This window comes from Onthophagus taurus, chromosome 8, assembly GCF_036711975.1.
Source record: "Onthophagus taurus isolate NC chromosome 8, IU_Otau_3.0, whole genome shotgun sequence".
Classification (NCBI taxonomy): domain Eukaryota; kingdom Metazoa; phylum Arthropoda; class Insecta; order Coleoptera; family Scarabaeidae; genus Onthophagus; species Onthophagus taurus.
Window position 1 is genome coordinate 470,134 of NC_091973.1, and position 19,780 is coordinate 489,913.

Genomic DNA, 19,780 nt, shown 5'->3' on the forward strand with positions numbered 1-19,780 from the left:
CAATAAAAGGATGAATAATGGAAAAGCTGATGATGGAATGGTTAAGACAAGTATGGAGTCGTAGACCAGGAACACACATGGAAAACGATTCCTGAAAACAATATTATAACAACATTTAAGAAGTTTTGTATAACCACTGCTTTGGACAGATCCGAAGATGACGAAATATGGGCAGAAAATGATACATAAAAATGTAAATATCGTTCTAAAACCCTTAACAGCGTTATTGTTACAATGCGATTTTATTTTACTATTTTCCAAATCGCAACTATACGACTGCGAATCTAATCCGCATTTGATTTTAGAGCATATAAAATTTGTAAAAAGGGTGCGGATTAGATTCGAGAAAATACGGTACTATAATTTTATATTTTCTAAAAAAGTAAAATTACGTTGGTGTGTAAAATATAAATATTCAATATATATAGTTTAGATAAGAAAAATTTCAATGAGAGTATCTATGTTAACACGGATATAGTGTGAATGAATTTGAAGGAAAAATTCGTAGTATCCAAGGTATAGCCATTGAGATTTGTTCGAGCAAATAAATACGACGAGGAATATGTATGTATGTATACACGCGCTGATACGTCATTATCGGCAAATAATGATAAGAGCACACGGCTGATAAATCGCCGAATTCGCAAGAGAAAAAAAAATTTTAATTTGTTTATTGGCAACAAATTTATTTATCATTATTATCGCGAGCACTATCGTTACATATAATGACTCGCACTTTTATAGTAAGATATGAAAATATATTTTATTCATAATCTATTTCAAAGACGATAAATAAAAGCGATTGTGACATAAGAAAATAATTTTCTTTTAAAATGTAATTCGATTGTAGTAAATCATTGACAATGAGTCATAAAAGCGACATCAGCAATGTCGAATGTCGAAATACACAAACAGGACCGAATTAAAATTATTGTTATTTTTTTCTTTTAATCTGTAAGGTCAAAAATAAAAAAAACAACGACTGACAATAGGAAGTTTTTTATCGTGGTATTAATAAATATTAATGTTAAATTGGCTGAGTATTAAACGATGTTTGATTTTGTAGTGGTTGTAAATAAATTACGTCTAACGAGAAAGAGTGAGAGCATACGAAAGCCGAAAGAGTACGTCGTCCTTGATTTTTTTGAAAAAGGTCAAAGTTTAAAATGTTGAGCGCGCCATCTACGCGTGGTATCATCTAAAACCGCTAGAAGAAGGCGCTTTAGGCGAGTACGCACGCGCTTGTTTACGGAGTTTACGGAGTATGAGGCGTGAATCCAGCGTCGACGCTTCTTCCTTCGCGTAAAGAGAGATAATGCGTTGACAATACTCACATAAATGAAAACCGTTGTTTGTCGACATCTCAAACGGGCCGAGCACACGAGAAAGAGTAGGCGATGGGCTCGGCGCGCGAAGGGGAGGGAAGGGGGCCGTTTTCGTTTTTAAATAAACACGCAAAACAAATTACTAATGTTTGTTAACAATTCCAGGAAGGCAAGGTTTCCTTCTTCTTCGCTTTTTTGTCTTTCTCTTTATTTACCCCGATATTAACGATATTTTCCATACGTCCGTTTAGTTTTGAGCGTCTTCGTTTGTCGTCAGAGCGCCGGTTCTCTGGACAACACGCGTGGTCCACATACGCGACACAAATAAACACATTTCTAGTTCATTTGTGTAAAACGTATTGCTCCGTACGTGCGACAATGACAGTGCGTGCCGCATGTGCGTGATAGTAAAGGATGAACGGCTATGGCACGACCGGATTGCCATGAGCAGATAATAAACATCTTTTATCTACACATCGTGTTTATTTGTTTATTATTAACTTACGTCATTTGTTTATTCTGCATGACGGAATTAGAATTATTGGAAGGTTACGCTTTCGCACGTGTCGTTGCACTTATGAACGGCATTGTCTCTATACTATATAGTACTCTATTCGCATCCACTTCCATCAATCCATCAATTTTATCAGAACCATTCCAAATTTTAATTTCTTAGCAAATTTTTATTTCAAAATTTATACATATCAAATCTAACTAAAATTAGGGAATCCATTTTGCACCAATTTTTTAAAATTTAAGTACAAATTTTCCAAAAAACCATAAAATTTTGATAATTCTGGGTTAATAGGTGATTAACATGGTAACAATGAGAGTTGGATAAACAACGTTTACTGCAAATGTTAACCAGAAATATTTTTTGAATGAAACACTTTTCCATATCGCTCAATCGACGAGAAATAAAATCGATTTTAAGTTAAAATTTTTTATTAATAACATTACTTACTTATTAATTGAAATAACAGGTGAAATATAACAAGAAGAAATGAAGAAATCTGTTGTTTTGATTTCGCAAGAATCTCGTTGCGAAATTGTATCAACCGAAATCGGTTTTGAATAAATAGAGAGATAGCCGAGAACGAAAGGAGCGGTTTGCGAGCGAAAATTGTTGGTCATGTTGCCGATAAAATTCCACGGACAGAGTTATTTACGCGATTGTTCCAGCTATAAAAAAGCATAAATAAACACCAGTCCGAGATGTGTTTAGTTTACCGGATTAAAAAATGATTGTGTGTTGACTAACAGATACTATTTTTAATATCTGAATACGCGGCGCCTCTCTAATTATTGTTCCGAGACTTTTTTTATAAATCCCACGCGAAACTAACTTTACATTTAAACTCAATTTACTTTTTAAGTTACCAGATAAAAAATTCAAACTCTCTTTAATAAATATATTTTCAAACAGACAATGTGATTGTTATAGCCGGAAATGGTTATAGAAATTCAAGCAAACTCACAAACATCCTAATCAGATACAGGGTAAAAACAAACAAAAGCAATAAATCAAACAACAACGATAATCACTGTTGTAAAAGAACAAGAGAAAAACAAATGTATGATTATTTTTTTTTTCACTCACTTTGTTTACAAATTCAAAATTGATAAAAACATTTTTGACGAAAACAAAAAAATTAATCACCCAAAAGAGAATAATCAACGTTATCAAAAGCTGTTTTACAAAACTTTTTGAACTCTCTGAATTAATATAAACCGTTCCGCTTCAAAGAAGAACAAATATCCCAACATATCTAAATAACAATTTCGCTAACTTGGATCTTCTCGACTATTATCTTTGGGTAAACATGAAACGTCAAGTTCAATCTCACACCATATCTCATTATATGATAACATATAACATCATATCTTGTTTTCTAATACTTCTTTCATTCAGTACTCATCACTTAATGCAAATTAATATCTATAATATATATATAATTACAGGCTATGCATAAATTGATAAATAAGTAGGTATAATATTTTTGATGTACTACACTCACTACATTTTGAATATATTAAGTGTTATTTACAGTTATCAACCTAATCAAAGATAAAATTTCAAGATATGATAAGTATAGCAAGCCTATATTACCTGATTATGAAATTTTATCACTGACATACTGTGTGTTTAATTTTAGTTGCTAAAAGTGTTCTATTATATATATTCCAAAAGCATTGCTTGTAATGAAACATTGCTCTCTTTCACTTTTGCTCTCAGATGCATAAGTATAAAATGGCAAATAATAGAATATTAAAAGAGAAGCAATAATCAAGATATTTGCTATAACATCTAAAATCAAACCCACTGCACAGTAGTCTAGTTTAGTATACTCTACTTAATATCTTTAAGATATAATGAGTGTGGCAGGTTTTAAGTAAAATACTACATTTCCTGTTTTGAGTTTAACCGAGATCGCTTGTGGTCCAGCATGTAGGATTTTGCCTCATAAAGCCGATGGAGCTGAAGCAATGTAGCTTGTGTCATTCAATATAGTATCAATAATACTGCCTCGGCCTAATCACATGAAACCATACATTTCCACCAAAATCAGGTAATGTCATAGATTTTCGTGTCTAGTCCCGCCGAGGTTGCTTGCGGGCGAGGCGGTACAGCATGCATTATAACATTGCCTCGGCCGCAAGCGACCTCGACTTAATCAGATGAAAACATACATTTCAGCCATAATCAATTAATGTCATAGATTCTTGACTCTAGTTTCGCCGACGTCGCTTCATCGCTTCACAACATTAGCAATCAAATAAAGAAAAGATAAAGATAATTCATTTCTTGTGATATAAACTGACCGGCAAAAAAAAACGGCCACTATAAATTAGCCAAAACTTCAAAGCTGGCTTTCTCGCGAACCGCGCATTCGATTTTGATGATTGTTTTTTTGATCGAAAGGTTGATTCTTCGGTAATAATCCTGCGATAGAAATTTTCATTTAGATTTTAATTTGAGCATATACGGGTTGCAAGAATGAGAAAAACTTTTGTTTCTCGAAATTTGTAATACCCTGTGGGGTGCAACTGCTACAGCAGATAGTGTTAACTGGAATCACACGATAGCCCAATCTTTTCTGAACATCTTGTTTTTTTATTCACTCTATTATCTCTATTATTAACGAAGATGCAGTGTTTTAAAGCGAACGCCTGTAAAAACAAGACAAACAAGTATAAAAAAAGCTAAGGTGGCGCGCTAGGTAGCGTATGTCATTTGTTTCGAATAGTAAATTGACAGTTGTTAAAGATTTTTACAGTCTTTTAACATAATAGCAATCCCGTTGTCAGTAACTGATGTTGCGGCTATTGTTACTTTAATTGAGGATGGCAAAAGTCAGCAATACGTTGCTCATACGTTGGGTGTACCCTGAACAACAGTTCAGGATGCTTGGAACCAATATGTGGAAACAGGAAATTTCACTAGGCGGCAAGGTTTCGGTAGAAGACGAGTGACAACAGCAGTTGATGACCGATTTATTGTTCTAAACACTCTGAGGAATTTTAGAACGACAGCTGTAGAAACTCGGCATCCTCTTCAGATGGTGCGTGGGGTTGGCGTAAGTGAAAGAACTATTCATCGAAGACTTGATAAAAGTGATCTGACTGCAAGAAGACTTCTCAACTGCTCCAGAGACATCGGCGAGCACGTCTTCAATTTGAGCGCGTACGTATGAAGTAGGGAATGGAACAATGGGGATTTTGTCTCCGGTCACCTGATGGTCGAGAGTGAGTGTGGAGACGTCGTAATGAAAGGTTTGCGACCTGCACCATTTCGGAAAGAGTACCTTTCCATGGAGGTTCTATTCCCATTTTATTGGTGAAGGATTCATGCTAATGCATGACAATGTGCGACCGGACGTAGCACGTGTGGTTAACGAATATCTTGATGAAGTAGGGTATTGAACGGATAGAGTGGCTCGCGTGCAGCCCGGACCTTAACCCTATCGAATATCTTTGGGACCAACTTGAGAGACGCATTCGTCGTCGTCCTGTCCTACTGGACAACCTTCAAGAGTTACAAATTGCTTTTGAAGAAGAGTTTACCGCAATTGCTCACTGACATCAACGACATGCACCATTTGAAGACGACACCGAGCTTCTACAGCTGTCGTTCTACGATTGCTTAGAACAATAAAACGGTCATCAGCTACTATAGTCACTCGTCTTGTTTTCACAGGCGATCGCTTGAAAATACTGCATCTTCGTTAGTAACAGAGATAATAGAGTGAATAAAAAAACAAAATGCTCAGAAAAGATTGGGCTACCATTCGATTCCAGTTAACACCCTCTGCTGTAGCAGCTGCACCCCATAGGGTATTACAAATTTCGAGAAAAAAAGGTTTTCTCATTCTTGCACCCCGTATATGCTCAAATTAATATCCGAATAAAAGTTTCTATCGCAGGATTATTAGAGAAGAATCAAATTACATTAATTATAAAAATGAGTAGGTAGTAAAGAAAATGAATTCAAAAGTTACTCTATTTTAGTCTACTATTTTTTAGATAATCTTAAATGAGATTCTAGGAAGGATTCTAGTTCGGTCGAGTGCACAATTAAAGACTTTAATTTATTCTGAGAGACCGGAGACGTGCATAAAAAGGTCCTCGGAGAGCGTAAACAGGGTGCACCCTTAGCGGTGTGGGGGGATTGGCAAGGAGATCACCCCAAGGGTGGTATCTTTGAGGGGTCGATCTTCGCCCCTTGTTTGTTGTTTACCCCATAATGGTATCATAATAAGTTCGACGTCTACGTACGTAGGATCCAAGAACGGGTCCTGTTTGCGCTAAGGATTTGGTGTATAGTGAAGGAGAAGGGTGGGGGTAGGTTATTACCTTTTCGGTAAAGGTTGGAGGGAGTCCCCCCTCCTTGAAAAACTCCGAAGACGATGACCGTGCGGAGGTATTCAAATAGAAACGAGGCGAGTAGGATAAATAATAGTAGAGAGACGGGATAAATAACGGTCGGGTAATAATAAAAAAAGGAGAAAAAATGCCTTAGGGGTCGTTTGAAACATATGGTGCGATATTTGCTAACTTTGCGTTGCGATTCCCATTTCTTTCTAAGAAGCCGTAAGCACTTTTCTAGTTTGTCTAGCGAAGTGTAAACATCGGTCAAACGCGGGAGGATTTTGAACCCGTACGATCTTTGTCTGAAAAGATTTGCCTAAACCAATCTTAATTAACGCTAATAACAATGATGCAGCTATAAGGAATTCGCGGTGATAGCACTTTCAATGGTTTATATACGTGCTTTTCAAAAAAAATAATAAAAAGAATTTTTTTTCTTGACGTTTTCATCATCATGATTTTTTAATGTCGGGTTTTGTATCTAAAAACAAAGTAAACATGGGTAATAAAAAGGGCACGTACACTCTGTATTGATTGGTGCAATATAAATAATACCAACAATTATTCAAATAGTAAAAATGGACCGTTAAATAGGGCAATTAAAATTAATGAACACAATCGACAACGACGGCGGAGCACCGTATTTGCGAAAATTAAAATAAATTTAACATAAATAAATAAACAACAAACAAATAAATTATTATATTTTTCATCGAACCGTCGCGAATTCCCCACTCATTTATCGTGTATTAACCGTCACGTCATTACAGTCTAATTAAACCGTCCAATTTTATACCGTGTTATCACATTTCTTTTATATAACAAATATGCAGAATAAAATTATATCAAAAAAATTATTTTTTATTGATAAAATTTTAAAAATATTTCGATAAAATTATTTTTGTAAAAAATATTTATTTATTTTTAACGATTAATTATATATTATCAATAAACAATACAGATAATAATCTAACATATTTCTTATCTACTTGATTAGTGGATTGTAGTTAAAAATTTTATCGAATTATTTATCTAAATATTTAGTTGTTATCTAAAAAATGACCCAAAAACTATTACATTATTAGATTCAATATTATCAATGTATTGTATTAAAAAATATTAATCAGTTATTGTATTAGATTAAATGTTAGTAAATAAATTATTTAATATATCGTATATATACTATCAAAAATGAAATTTTGTAAAGTTGATATAATTATAAAAGGGAAAAGGCGAAGAATTTTAATTTTAAATTTGCAATAAATAATAGAAATTATCAGAGGACAAAATAAAGGGGCGCTTTTATAAATTGCGTCTGATGTAGAACCCTTCATTCCCCAAAGCGTTAGTCATTTCTCAAGCTGATGTTAATCTTCAATTACCCCCCGGTTTTTGGGGTAACAATTACGCCAATTTTGGGTCAGAATATTATTATTGCGGAATATAAACCAGCTCGAAGCAAAAAAATAATAATAAAGACGCAGATTTACTTGACTACTTCATAAACATTTTTATTAACTTATTAACTTATTTAATGAAATAAAATTTACTTACTGATGAATTAAAAACCGTCGGTTGTTGTCGTCGCTGCATGTTAACTGTGTTTGACAACTCACAAAAATGATTAAAAGAAACGATTTTACCTACACGAAATAAAAATAGATATAAAGAATTCTTTTTTAATATCGTAACACGAAACACCTCTTTGATGATAAAAACAGTTGCGACCAATTGTCGACTTCGATGTTCGTGTTGATTTGCAATGGCATAACAATTTTTGGGACATTCTCGTTCAATCGTGAATTCTTGCGATAAAGTGTCTTCAAATAAAAAAAATAATCAATTAAAATAATAAAAAAAACGTGAGGTTTAATCGAATTCGTTAGGAGCCGAATTGGTACGAACGTCCCGAAAGCTTTTTCGTAAAAGCCGTAGATAATATTTTCTAAATATAAGCGGGCTCACGGGGCCGTTATTTGTGTGTTTGTTTATTCTAAATTCACATTTCAGCCTCTATGCGGCATTTAAAAATAATAAATTGAATTCTTTCCCGTTAGCGTCATTTATTTTTCGCGTCAATACCACCTATGTGTTTTCCTTCGCCATTATACTGCAATAATTTACGCTCTCGTACAAATAAACATTAAACAAAAAAAAAGTATTTCGCCTACTCACACTATATCGAGATTGTCTTAAAGGTGCTGGCCATGGAGATGCTGCTCCTGTCGAAAAATGATTTTTCGTCCACGTTGTGTTTTCGAAAGGGTTATCACCAATATGGCCCTATAACAATAAATAAATAATATATCACATTTATAATTATAATTGTTTTTAATTCATAATTTTCTTGAGATATTTATAAATAATATATAATTCATTACTTAATTAATAAAATTAAAGCTACACGCATTTTTTACATTTATAAAAGAATTAAATCAAAAATTTTTTTCCTTAAAATTTAATACATAAAACAACTCGATTGCCATTTTTTTTATTAAAATATAATCTTTTTGCTTCAATTTGGTGTATAACTCATTACTTAATTCTTAAAATTAAAGCTTGCACGATTTTTTTTAATTTTGCACTATATTAAGATATCGAAAAAATTAAATTGTTTTCAGGATTCTTTTCTAGAAAACTTTATTTATAAACTAATTCGATTACTATTTTTTTTATTAAAATATAATCTTTTAGCTTCAATTTGGTGTATAACTCATTACTTAATTCTTAAAATTAAAGCTTGCACGATTTTTTTTAATTTTGCACTATATTAAGATATCGAAAAAATTAAATTGTTTTCAGGATTCTTTTCTAGAAAACTTTATTTATAAACTAATTCGATTACTATTTTTTTTATTAAAATATAATCTTTTTGCTTCAATTTGGTGTATAACTCATTACTTAATTCTTAAAATTAAAGCTTGCACGATTTTTTTTTAATTTTGCACTATATTAAGATATCGAAAAAATTAAATTGTTTTCAGGATTCTTTTCTAGAAAACTTTATTTATAAACTAATTCGATTACTATTTTTTTTATTAAAATATAATCTTTTAGCTTCAATTTGGTGTATAACTCATTACTTAATTCTTAAAATTAAAGCTTGCACGATTTTTTTTAATTTTGCACTATATTAAGATATCGAAAAAATTAAATTGTTTTCAGGATTCTTTTCTAGAAAACTTTATTTATAAACTAATTCAATTACTATTTTTTTTATTAAAATATAATCTTTTTGCTTCAATTTGGTGTATAACTCATTACTTAATTCTTAAAATTAAAGCTTGCACGATTTTTTTTAATTTTGCACTATATTAAGATATCGAAAAAATTAAATTGTTTTCGGGATTCTTTTCTAGAAAACTTTATTTATAAACTAATTCGATTACTATTTTTTTTATTAAAATATAATCTTTTAGCTTCAATTTGGTGTATAACTCATTACTTAATTCTTAAAATTAAAGCTTGCACGATTTTTTTTAATTTTGCACTATATTAAGATATCGAAAAAATCAATTAAATTGTCTTCAGGATTCTTTTCTAGAAAACTTTATTTATAAACTAACTCGATTACTATTTTTTTTATTAAAATATAATCTTTTAGCTTCAATTTGGTGTATAAATCATTGCTTAATTCTTAAAATTAAAGCTTACACGTTTTTTTTTTAATTAAATATTAAAATATTGAAGAATCAATTTAATTGATGAAAATATAAAAAAATATATATAATTCGATTTCTATGCTTTCATAGATTCATTATTCAGCAACTCCGTATATACTTGCTGGTCACTGGGGTGAAAAACCTCGTTACAACCCTCTATTGTAGACCCTTAGGGTGCAAGGTCATTGCAAACTGTACGACATCGATTCCAAAATATTTTAAAAACAGTCATTTTGATGAATTATTTGATAAATGTTAAATTGGATGTTAAAACTGTTAATTCCTTTAACGATTTTTTAGATATAACTTGATATATGTATCTAAATCAAAGTTAACAGTTTTTGCTGATATTGAATATACGATCTGGAGCAAACATCACATTTTCCCAGAATTTACGCTATAAGCGTATTAGAAGCCCGGAGTCAGTCCAGTTCGATTATTTGGTGCAGGTGTCGCCCGTACGATATCGTCAATAATACGTGGACAATACCCTGAAAGGGACAGAGGGTGTTTAAATAGGAGAGAGATGGGGTTTCCAACGTAATTATCGATCAACTTATAACTCTTTTTAAGATTCAAACTATAAGAATTCAAAAAGAAAACTGAATAAAATTATTATTTTTTCGCGTCATAAAGTTTTGATGTAAATTTACATCCCGATCTCGTTAAGTATTCTTTCAGTTGATGAACACTCCTCCTTGGTTTATTCTTTTTCTTTTTTTATTTCGGTAAATACTAGCGCCACCCCCGCGAGCTTTACGACCCGCCGTGATTTATATATATAAAACGCGTAGAGAAAATCTCACGTCCGAGATATGGTTGTAAAGCTCCACGCAAACGGGGAATACACTTTATTGCTGAAAAAATACATTTCGAATCGATCATGTTCGTTTCCTCGTTTACATAATTCGACACTTTTCGTAGGAAATATTCGACTATCGTTAGAACTCCCGGACATAAATCTTGATATAACCAAAAAATATTAAAGAAATTAAATTTGTATAGAATTTGTGATTTAGTTAAAAAAAGAGAAGAAAGAGAAGAAACGGTCATCGGATGACCTCAAAGCGATTAAACCGTTCCGAGACCGCAATTCCGTCCCTCTATCCCGATTGGAAAAAATGTTAAAAACTCCGGCATCTGGCAAAAGCGCCCCTGATTAAGTGCAAAGGGATGACTAAGGGCGGCTTCCTGCACAAAGATCGTTGCAAGCGTCAGCACCCCCGTAACGAGATGTGGTCTCTCCTCTTTTTCTATACGAATAAATGAACTTTTCTTTTTCTATTTATTTCAAGATTTAATTTATTAAATAAAAAATCTTTTTACCTGAAACATCGCGCCAATCCCTTATTATATCAACGAAACAATAATCTGATCCCCGTTGAATGTGGTGCGAAAATTACAACAACGAAGCGAACATGCAACTGGTGGAATACCACCAACAAGACAATTTGAAACTAGGTTGAAGGCCCAACTATGCCACGATGTGTTATAGGTACCACACAAAACGATACTAAATGTGTGAAAACGTAAAGGACGATATTTGATTGTTTCAACATAAGAAACTAAAATTAAAATGGCTATTAAAAGTAGTTGTTAGAATTTTGAAACGTTAAAATTAGAATACATTATTAATAAATGAGAATTTTAATGTGCATTGATAAGGTTTTTTTTTATAAAAATAGCATAACAAGTGATTATGACCAATTATATATATCTATATTTATAGGTGATATTAAAAATTTCATTTTAGTCTAACTTTTTAGCAAGACATAAAAAATTAAAAAAAATAATCCTTTTATTGTCTCGTTGCATAAATATTGATGTATATAATTATTTCATAAAAAATTTATGTTTTTCTGTAGCAACAAAACAGCAATGGAAAAAGTGTAACATCACGTACGGCTCGTGTATATCTATAAATCGATATTTCCAACCTGTTTGTCGCTTGAGCGTTGAGAACATAAAAATTCAAAAATATTAGTTTGATTTAGAAAATCGTAAAAAGTGTGAAAATAGATTTTGATATTCGGTATCGAATGTGCGTCACGTAAGCGATGTATGAATGAACAATTAATAAAGTAAGATGTTATTGTTTATTGGGCGCACGTGTTGTTTCGCAAAAACAGCGAAACCGAGGGCGCACATTTACAGAAAACTGTAAATTTCAAAAGTAAACATACTCACATGTCTGTAGGGATTTTGGGCTTCGTGCGAAGGCATCAGGTCAAGCACAGACGGATAACAATCATAGCTCGCCGTTTTCTGAAAATCAGCGGTAAAATCCGAAATGTCAAAATGAGGCGGCCAGGTGTAAGCACGTTGACATTTTCTATGGCATTTAAAACTTGAACAAGTTCAAATCGAAACTTCAAAACAAATATCAATAAATTGAATGAAATCACAAAAAAAATAAAAATAAAGTAGAAAAAAAATGAAGATTTGCGCGAAAGTCGAAGAGAGTTGAATCACCGGCGCGGCGGGAGTTTGAGTTAAATTTGAATAGCGGAATAGCGTCTCTTCGTAACCGTTACGTAACCGTAGGTCCCTTAGGTGGGGGACGTCCGAATTGCGGGAAGTTTAAAACGCGAGAAACTCGGCTTCGATCCCCGTACGTCAACGTAACCGAGGAAGAAACGTCGCGTTTTTAAACGCTCGGTTATAAAGACCGATGCGTAGGCACAACCAGTCAGAAACATACTGAGTTAGGCACACGTTTCGTGCGGCACATAATGTTGTTTACTGTTTACATGTCTGGCCGCCTCGCCCGTATGAGAGATGTTGTTTACTCGGTTATATTTAGAGTTTAGAGAAATGCAAAGGCAAACTACACCTGCCGCGACAGGACCGTACTTGGCCCAGATTATACGCGTTCAAATAACATTATCGTTCAACTCGAAATCGGTCCGTACCTGTTCGTTACAGTCCCGTAATGAGGTTCTAATTTTCGATAGCGATTTATCGGCGTCGGTGGCGGCAGAGGTAGCGGTGAGAGCGTCGCGTAATTGCCGCGCACGTGTCGCTCCCCCTCTCTCTACACTTCTCCAAAGGCCGTTTTTTCCCTAAAATCAACAATATCCCCCGCGCACAACATTTTCACGTTTTATAATTATAAAATTACGCACGATTGTTAATTATTTCTCTTATTGTTATTTTAATTAAATTATTTATTTTACTTCAATTTCGTTTGATATTAATTTTTTACCCGCGATTTATTGATTCACATCGTACTTAATTTACCAAACGAATTAAAATTGCACCCAAATTATACCAAAACAATTAATCTAAAACCATACAATAAATAATTTTTGTTTTTCTTACCTATCACAACAACATTATTAACTTATTATTATTTTATACACAACAATTTTATAAAAAAAATATTTTTCGTTTCAACAATTCTTTCTTATCAGGAAAAAATTAATTTAATATTCTAATATGTTCCTTTACGAGTAAAACCTTTTTTCAAGCATCGAAAAGATCCCTGGTGATGCCTTAATTGCCGAAACCGGTTTCGAGATACAAATATTATTAAAAATTATTAATATTATGCAAAGACGAATTACAAAAATATTATTTCTGCTACACTAAATTTGTTATAAAATGTTTTTAATTTCATCGCAATATCTCAACTAGTTCTTAAGATACGAATTTTTAAAATTAATGGCTAAAATTTCCAAGATATTGCAATGTTGTATTCTAAAAATCTTGGGATCAAGATTTATAGGAATTAAGAAATAATTTTTGCATTACTAAATCTGGATTAAATTTGCTTCAAAATGCTTTTAATTTCATCGCGATATCTCAATTTGTTCAAGAGATACAAATTTTTAAAATTTAATATTGCTAATGTAACTAAAATTATCGATATATAAGATTAATTCTAAAAATCTTGACATCAAAGAAAATAACTTGTGGTGGGTTGAATCTGGATTACATTTGTTTTAAATTCCTTTTTATTTTACTGCGGTGTTTCAACTAGTTCTTAAGATACAACTTTTTAAAGCTTAAACAAAAATTCTAAAAATCTTGACATCAAGATTTATAGGAATTAAAAAATAATTTTTGGTACACTAAATTTGTATTAAATTTGTTATAAAATGCTTTTAATTTCATCGCAATATCTCAACTAGTTCTTAAGATACGAATTTTTAAAATTAATGGCTAAAATTTCCAAGATATTGCAATGTTGTATTCTAAAAATCGTGGGATCAAGATTTATAGGAATTAAGAAATACTTTTTTAATTACTAAATCTGGATTAAATTTGCTTCAAAATGCTTTTAATTTCATCGCGATATCTCAATTTGTTCAAGAGATACAAATTTTAAAAATTTAATATTGCTAAGGTAACTAAAATTATCGATATATAAGATTAATTCTAAAAATCTTGACATCAAAGAAAATAACTTGTGGTGGGTTGAATCTGGATTACATTTGCTTTAAAATTCTTTTTATTTTATTGCGGTGTTTCAACTAGTTCTTAAGATACAACTTTTTAAAGCTTAAACAAAAATTCTAAAAATCTTGACATCAAGATTTATAGGAATTAAAAAATAATTTTTGGTACATTAAATTTGTTATAAAATGCTTTTAATCTCATCGCAATATCTCAACTAGTTCTTAAGATACGAATTTTTAAAATTAATGGCTAAAATTTCCAAGATATTGCAATGTTGTATTCTAAAAATCTTGGGATCAAGATTTATAGGAATTAAGAAATAATTTTTGGATTACTAAATCTGGATTAAATTTGCTTCAAAATGCTTTTAATTTCATCGCGATATCTCAATTTGTTCAAGAGATACAAATTTTAAAAATTTAATATTGCTAATGTAACTAAAATTATCGATATATAAGATTAATTCTAAAAATCTTGACATCAAAGAAAATAACTTGTGGTGGGTTGAATCTGGATTACATTTGCTTTAAAATTCTTTTTATTTTATTGCGGTGTTTCAACTAGTTCTTAAGATACAACTTTTTAAAGCTTAAACAAAAATTCTAAAAATCTTGACATCAAGATTTATAGGAATTAAAAAATAATTTTTGGTACACTAAATTTGTTATAAAATGCTTTTAATTTCATCGCAATATCTCAACTAGTTCTTAAGATACGAATTTTTAAAATTAATGGTTAAAATTTCCAAGATATTGCAATGTTGTATTCTAAAAATCTTGGGATCAAGATTTATAGGAATTAAGAAATAATTTTTTAATTACTAAATCTGGTTTAAATTTGCTTCAAAATGCTTTTAATTTCATCGCGATATCTCAATTTGTTCAAGAGATACAAATTTTAAAAATTTAATATTGCTAATGTAACTAAACTTATCGATATATAAGATTAATTCTAAAAATCTTGACATCAAAGAAAATAACTTGTGGTGGGTTGAATCTGGATTACATTTGCTTTAAAATTCTTTTTATTTTATTGCGGTGTTTCAACTAGTTCTTAAGATACAACTTTTTAAAGCTTAAACAAAAATTCTAAAAATCTTGACATCAACATTTATAGGAATTAAAAAATAATTTTTGGTACACTAAATTTGTTATAAAATGCTTTTAATTTCATCGCAATATCTCAACTAGTTCTTAAGATACGAAGTTTTAAAATTAATGGCTAAAATTTCCAAGATATTGCAATGTTGTATTCTAAAAATCGTGGGATCAAGATTTATAGGAATTAAGAAATACTTTTTTAATTACTAAATCTGGATTAAATTTGCTTCAAAATGCTTTTAATTTCATCGCGATATCTCAATTTGTTCAAGAGATACAAATTTTTAAAATTTAATATTGCTAATGTAACTAAAATTATCGATATATAAGATTAATTCTAAAAATCTTGACATCAAAGAAAATAACTTGTGGTGGGTTGAATCTGGATTACATTTGCTTTAAAATTCTTTTTATTTTATTGCGGTGTTTCAACTAGTTCTTAAGATACAACTTTTTAAAGTTTAAACAAAAATTCTAAAAGTCTTGACATCAAGATTTATAGGAATTAAAAAATTATTTTTGGTACACTAAATTTATTATAAAATGCTTTTAATTTCATCGCAATATCTCAACTAGTTCTTAAGATACGAATTTTTAAAATTAATGGTTAAAATTTCCAAGATATTGCAATGTTGTATTCTAAAAATCTTGGGATCAAGATTTATAGGAATTAAGAAATAATTTTTGGATTACTAAATCTGGATTAAATTTGCTTCAAAATGCTTTTAATTTCATCGCGATATCTCAATTTGTTCAAGAGATACAAATTTTAAAAATTTAATATTGCTAATGTAACTAAAATTATCGATATATAAGATTAATTCTAAAAATCTTGACATCAAAGAAAATAACTTGTGGTGGGTTGAATCTGGATTACATTTGCTTTAAAATTCTTTTTATTTTATTGCGGTGTTTCAACTAGTTCTTAAGATACAACTTTTTAAAGCTTAAACAAAAATTCTAAAAATCTTGACATCAAGATTTATAGGAATTAAAAAATAATTTTTGGTACACTAAATTTGTTATAAAATGCTTTTAATTTCATCGCAATATCTCAACTAGTTCTTAAGATACGAATTTTTAAAATTAATGGTTAAAATTTCCAAGATATTGCAATGTTGTATTCTAAAAATCGTGGGATCAAGATTTATAGGAATTAAGAAATAATTTTTTAATTACTAAATCTGGATTAAATTTGCTTCAAAATGCTTTTAATTTCATCGCGATATCTCAATTTGTTCAAGAGATACAAATTTTAAAAATTTAATATTGCTAATGTAACTAAAATTATCGATATATAAGATTAATTCTAAAAATCTTGACATCAAAGAAAATAACTTGTGGTGGGTTGAATCTGGATTACATTTGCTTTAAAATTCTTTTTATTTTATTGCGGTGTTTCAACTAGTTCTTAAGATACAACTTTTTAAAGCTTAAACAAAAATTCTAAAAATCTTGACATCAAGATTTATAGGAATTAAAAAATAATTTTTGGTACATTAAATTTGTTATAAAATGCTTTTAATCTCATCACAATATCTCAACTAGTTCTTAAGATACGAATTTTTAAAATTAATGGTTAAAATTTCCAAGATATTGCAACGTTGTATTCTAAAAATCTTGGGATCAAGATTTATAGGAATTAAGAAATAATTTTTGGATTACTAAATCTGGATTAAATTTGCTTCAAAATGCTTTTAATTTCATAGCGATATCTCAATTTGTTCAAAAGACATGAATTTTTAAAGTTAATGTTAAAATTGTCAATATGTATTCTAAAAGTCGTAGCATCAAGATTAAAAGGAATTAAAAAATAATTTTTGGTATGTTAATACTAGATAAAATTTGCTTCAAATTGTTTTTTATTTCACCGCGATATCTAAATTTCTTCTCTAGATAGGAATTTTTAAAATTTGATAACAGTTTTATCGCGATTTTAAGATGTATCGATTGCGTTTTATCTATAATGGTTTCGATTGTAGCGTTTTGGCCTTAAGTGACCTCGGATTAAATTATATATTATGTAATTAATAAAAAAGGAGGGAAAGTAAAATTAATGAAAGAATTTAGAATTTTGATGTTTATTAAACCACACAGTGGATTATAATAGATTCTACCACATTGTAAAAACGTTAATTAACATTGATTGGAACAAATTGAGCCGCACAACATAAATAAAACAAAAATCTAAGAAACGTTAATAGATAAAAGAGATATATTGTGTAGTTCTCATCAATTATTTATTTATTCATGCCGTGAATATCATTACTAACTTTTGATTACCTTTGCTGAGTTAATTACAATTGAAAATTGGCGCTTTAAAAATTAAATATAAATTGGACTAATTCTTTAATTAATATTCTTAACTCTATATATTGTATTAATGGCTGAAGGCCGAGTGTTAAAAATATCCATAACTATTAATAATTTTGTGAATAATTGGAGATTCTAAAAGAAGTATTTGAAATGTATTAATTTAATAAAAATTGGTTTGTTTAAACGATGTCATTTCTTGTGTAGAATGAGTCACCAAGTTTAATAATTGATTTTACCAGGGAATTTTGCCGTACTCGTCAAACGGCAGATGTCGTAACGTCGCAAGTAAACACGATGTTGTTCCCGTTCGAGCAGTGATAAATACGTAACATTAATTACATATTTTGAGTGTTTTTCTTGCACGATAAAAATAGACCACGCATGAAGGGGCAAAAACTAATACGGCTACTTATACAAATTGAATACGGCAATTACGGCGCCCGTATTGTTATCTATTTATTTGTTTGTGCGTTTATTTGCGTTCCGCGGAACATATTTATTTTCCCATTTATTTATACATGCGCTACGCAGGTCTCAAGGTTGAAGGTTTTTGAAGAGCCTACTGCGCTCCGAACGAACCTCGTCGATGTTATTGTGGCTTTATAACGCCGAGTTATAAACTTTCTATATCCTGGAGAATTTATTAATTTTTATTAAACGTTAAACGTTTTTTTTAAACTTAAAATAATTATTAAATTAAATATGTATAAATTTGAAATCTTTTCATGCGCAATCGCATTCTCCCTTTTAGAACGCTTGAGCATTACTATGCATGCGTGAAAGAATTGTCAACTATATATGTATTGTATATATGTAGTAGATTAGATATACAGGTTGGGTTAAAATGTGGCAACACGGCAAATTACGCGTTCAAATTGAACCGGTCTAAAATCGTACGCAAACAATCCCGGGTGCCTCAAGATACAGGTATAAGGGAATAGGAAAAATTTGGGAAAAGTAAACAAGCAGCTTTGTGGGTCCGGGCCGGGTAGGTCAGGAGGGCCACATTCCCTGTTTAAACAAGATTTTTTCCACGTGAAATTTTTATTTAATTAAATCGAATAAATATGTGAAGGCAGTAAAGATGGTGTTAAGGCCGCTTATTGAGAACCGCTGCGATGCTGAAGGCGTAGGTTCATACTAAATATATATTTGTGTTGTGCTATAAACAAATCGAACTTCCGGCCTCGTGATGTAAACGTTGCGAATTTTGTTATGGTTCGCGAGTGTTTGTTAGATTTCGAGGCTAAAAGACCGGCGTTTCGCGCAAATAAACAGAAGTAGGAGGAGGCAGAGGAGGACCGATAAAACGTTTATCCGGGCTCCCTGAGAATCAGCATTCATATTAACTTGCCGCTCCAAAGGTGCGAAATTATTATAAGGGTGTATTCCGATGAAGCTGCATTAAGGGTCTTCTCGACGCCGCGTGCAGTCGACCGTGTAACAGTCTTCGAAAGCGGTCCTAATAAAAGACGTCTTATGAATAAAAAAAAGAAAGACCCGTCCTCTTTGTTCCTCGCCTTAGAAATCAGCACGGAACGGGAGGGTTTTCCTGCACACGTGACAGTCTCCCGTTTACGCCCATCCTTTTTTTATTTTTATTTTTTTTTCACCCACACATGGCAAGACAGGTGCTAGCTTTTTTTGACGCAACATGGTTTTCGTCGCGGGGTTAAATGCAAACAACCCTTAAGGATCGTCACACGCTAGCACTTCATAAAACATTGGACAACCATAAATAAACAAGTTATCTATATTTTCTAATTATAATCTAAATTACATCAAACAATTTAGTTCTAAAATTCCAAGGTCGCTTACGTCCGAGGCGCTGCTATGTAGACTGTCACGTCGCGAAAAATGTAAAATTTTTTCTCTTAAAAACGACGATTTAGATTAGAACTGAAATTAATAATTATTAATCATATATATATATGTAGTCCATAAATGTTTATCTAAAATAAGCACATAAACTGTTTGTTTTTGCAGTGACACAGTTTTTTTGTCTACAATTTTATTATGTGTGTTTCTGATAATGCTGATAAAACCTTTGCGTTTTAAAATTTCCGGCCAAATGATTAAGAAATGAATGTGGGATTTTTTTTTAAAT

General features: G+C 31.1%; 1 protein-coding gene across 16 annotated transcripts in view; it reads right to left on the minus strand.

Annotated features, from left to right (window-relative positions):
* Window positions 1-12,597, minus strand: part of LOC111414154 (forkhead box P) — a 48,261-nt gene extending 35,664 nt beyond the window's left edge. For 3 of the 16 annotated variants that reach the window (XM_071199082.1, XM_071199087.1, XM_071199081.1), the window contains exons 1-2: window positions 12,044-12,597; window positions 8,370-8,477 (exon numbers count right to left, since the gene is read on the minus strand). In XM_071199082.1, coding sequence (XP_071055183.1) covers window positions 8,370-8,477; window positions 12,044-12,079 — 144 coding nt within the window. In that variant the 5' untranslated portion in view covers window positions 12,080-12,597. Of the gene's footprint in view, window positions 1-1,334; window positions 1,645-8,369; window positions 8,478-12,043 lie in introns of those variants that run through there. The other 13 variants (XM_071199086.1, XM_023045361.2, XM_023045355.2 and 10 more) reach the window with 8 other exon arrangements.
* Between the last annotated feature and the right edge of the window lie 7,183 nt (window positions 12,598-19,780).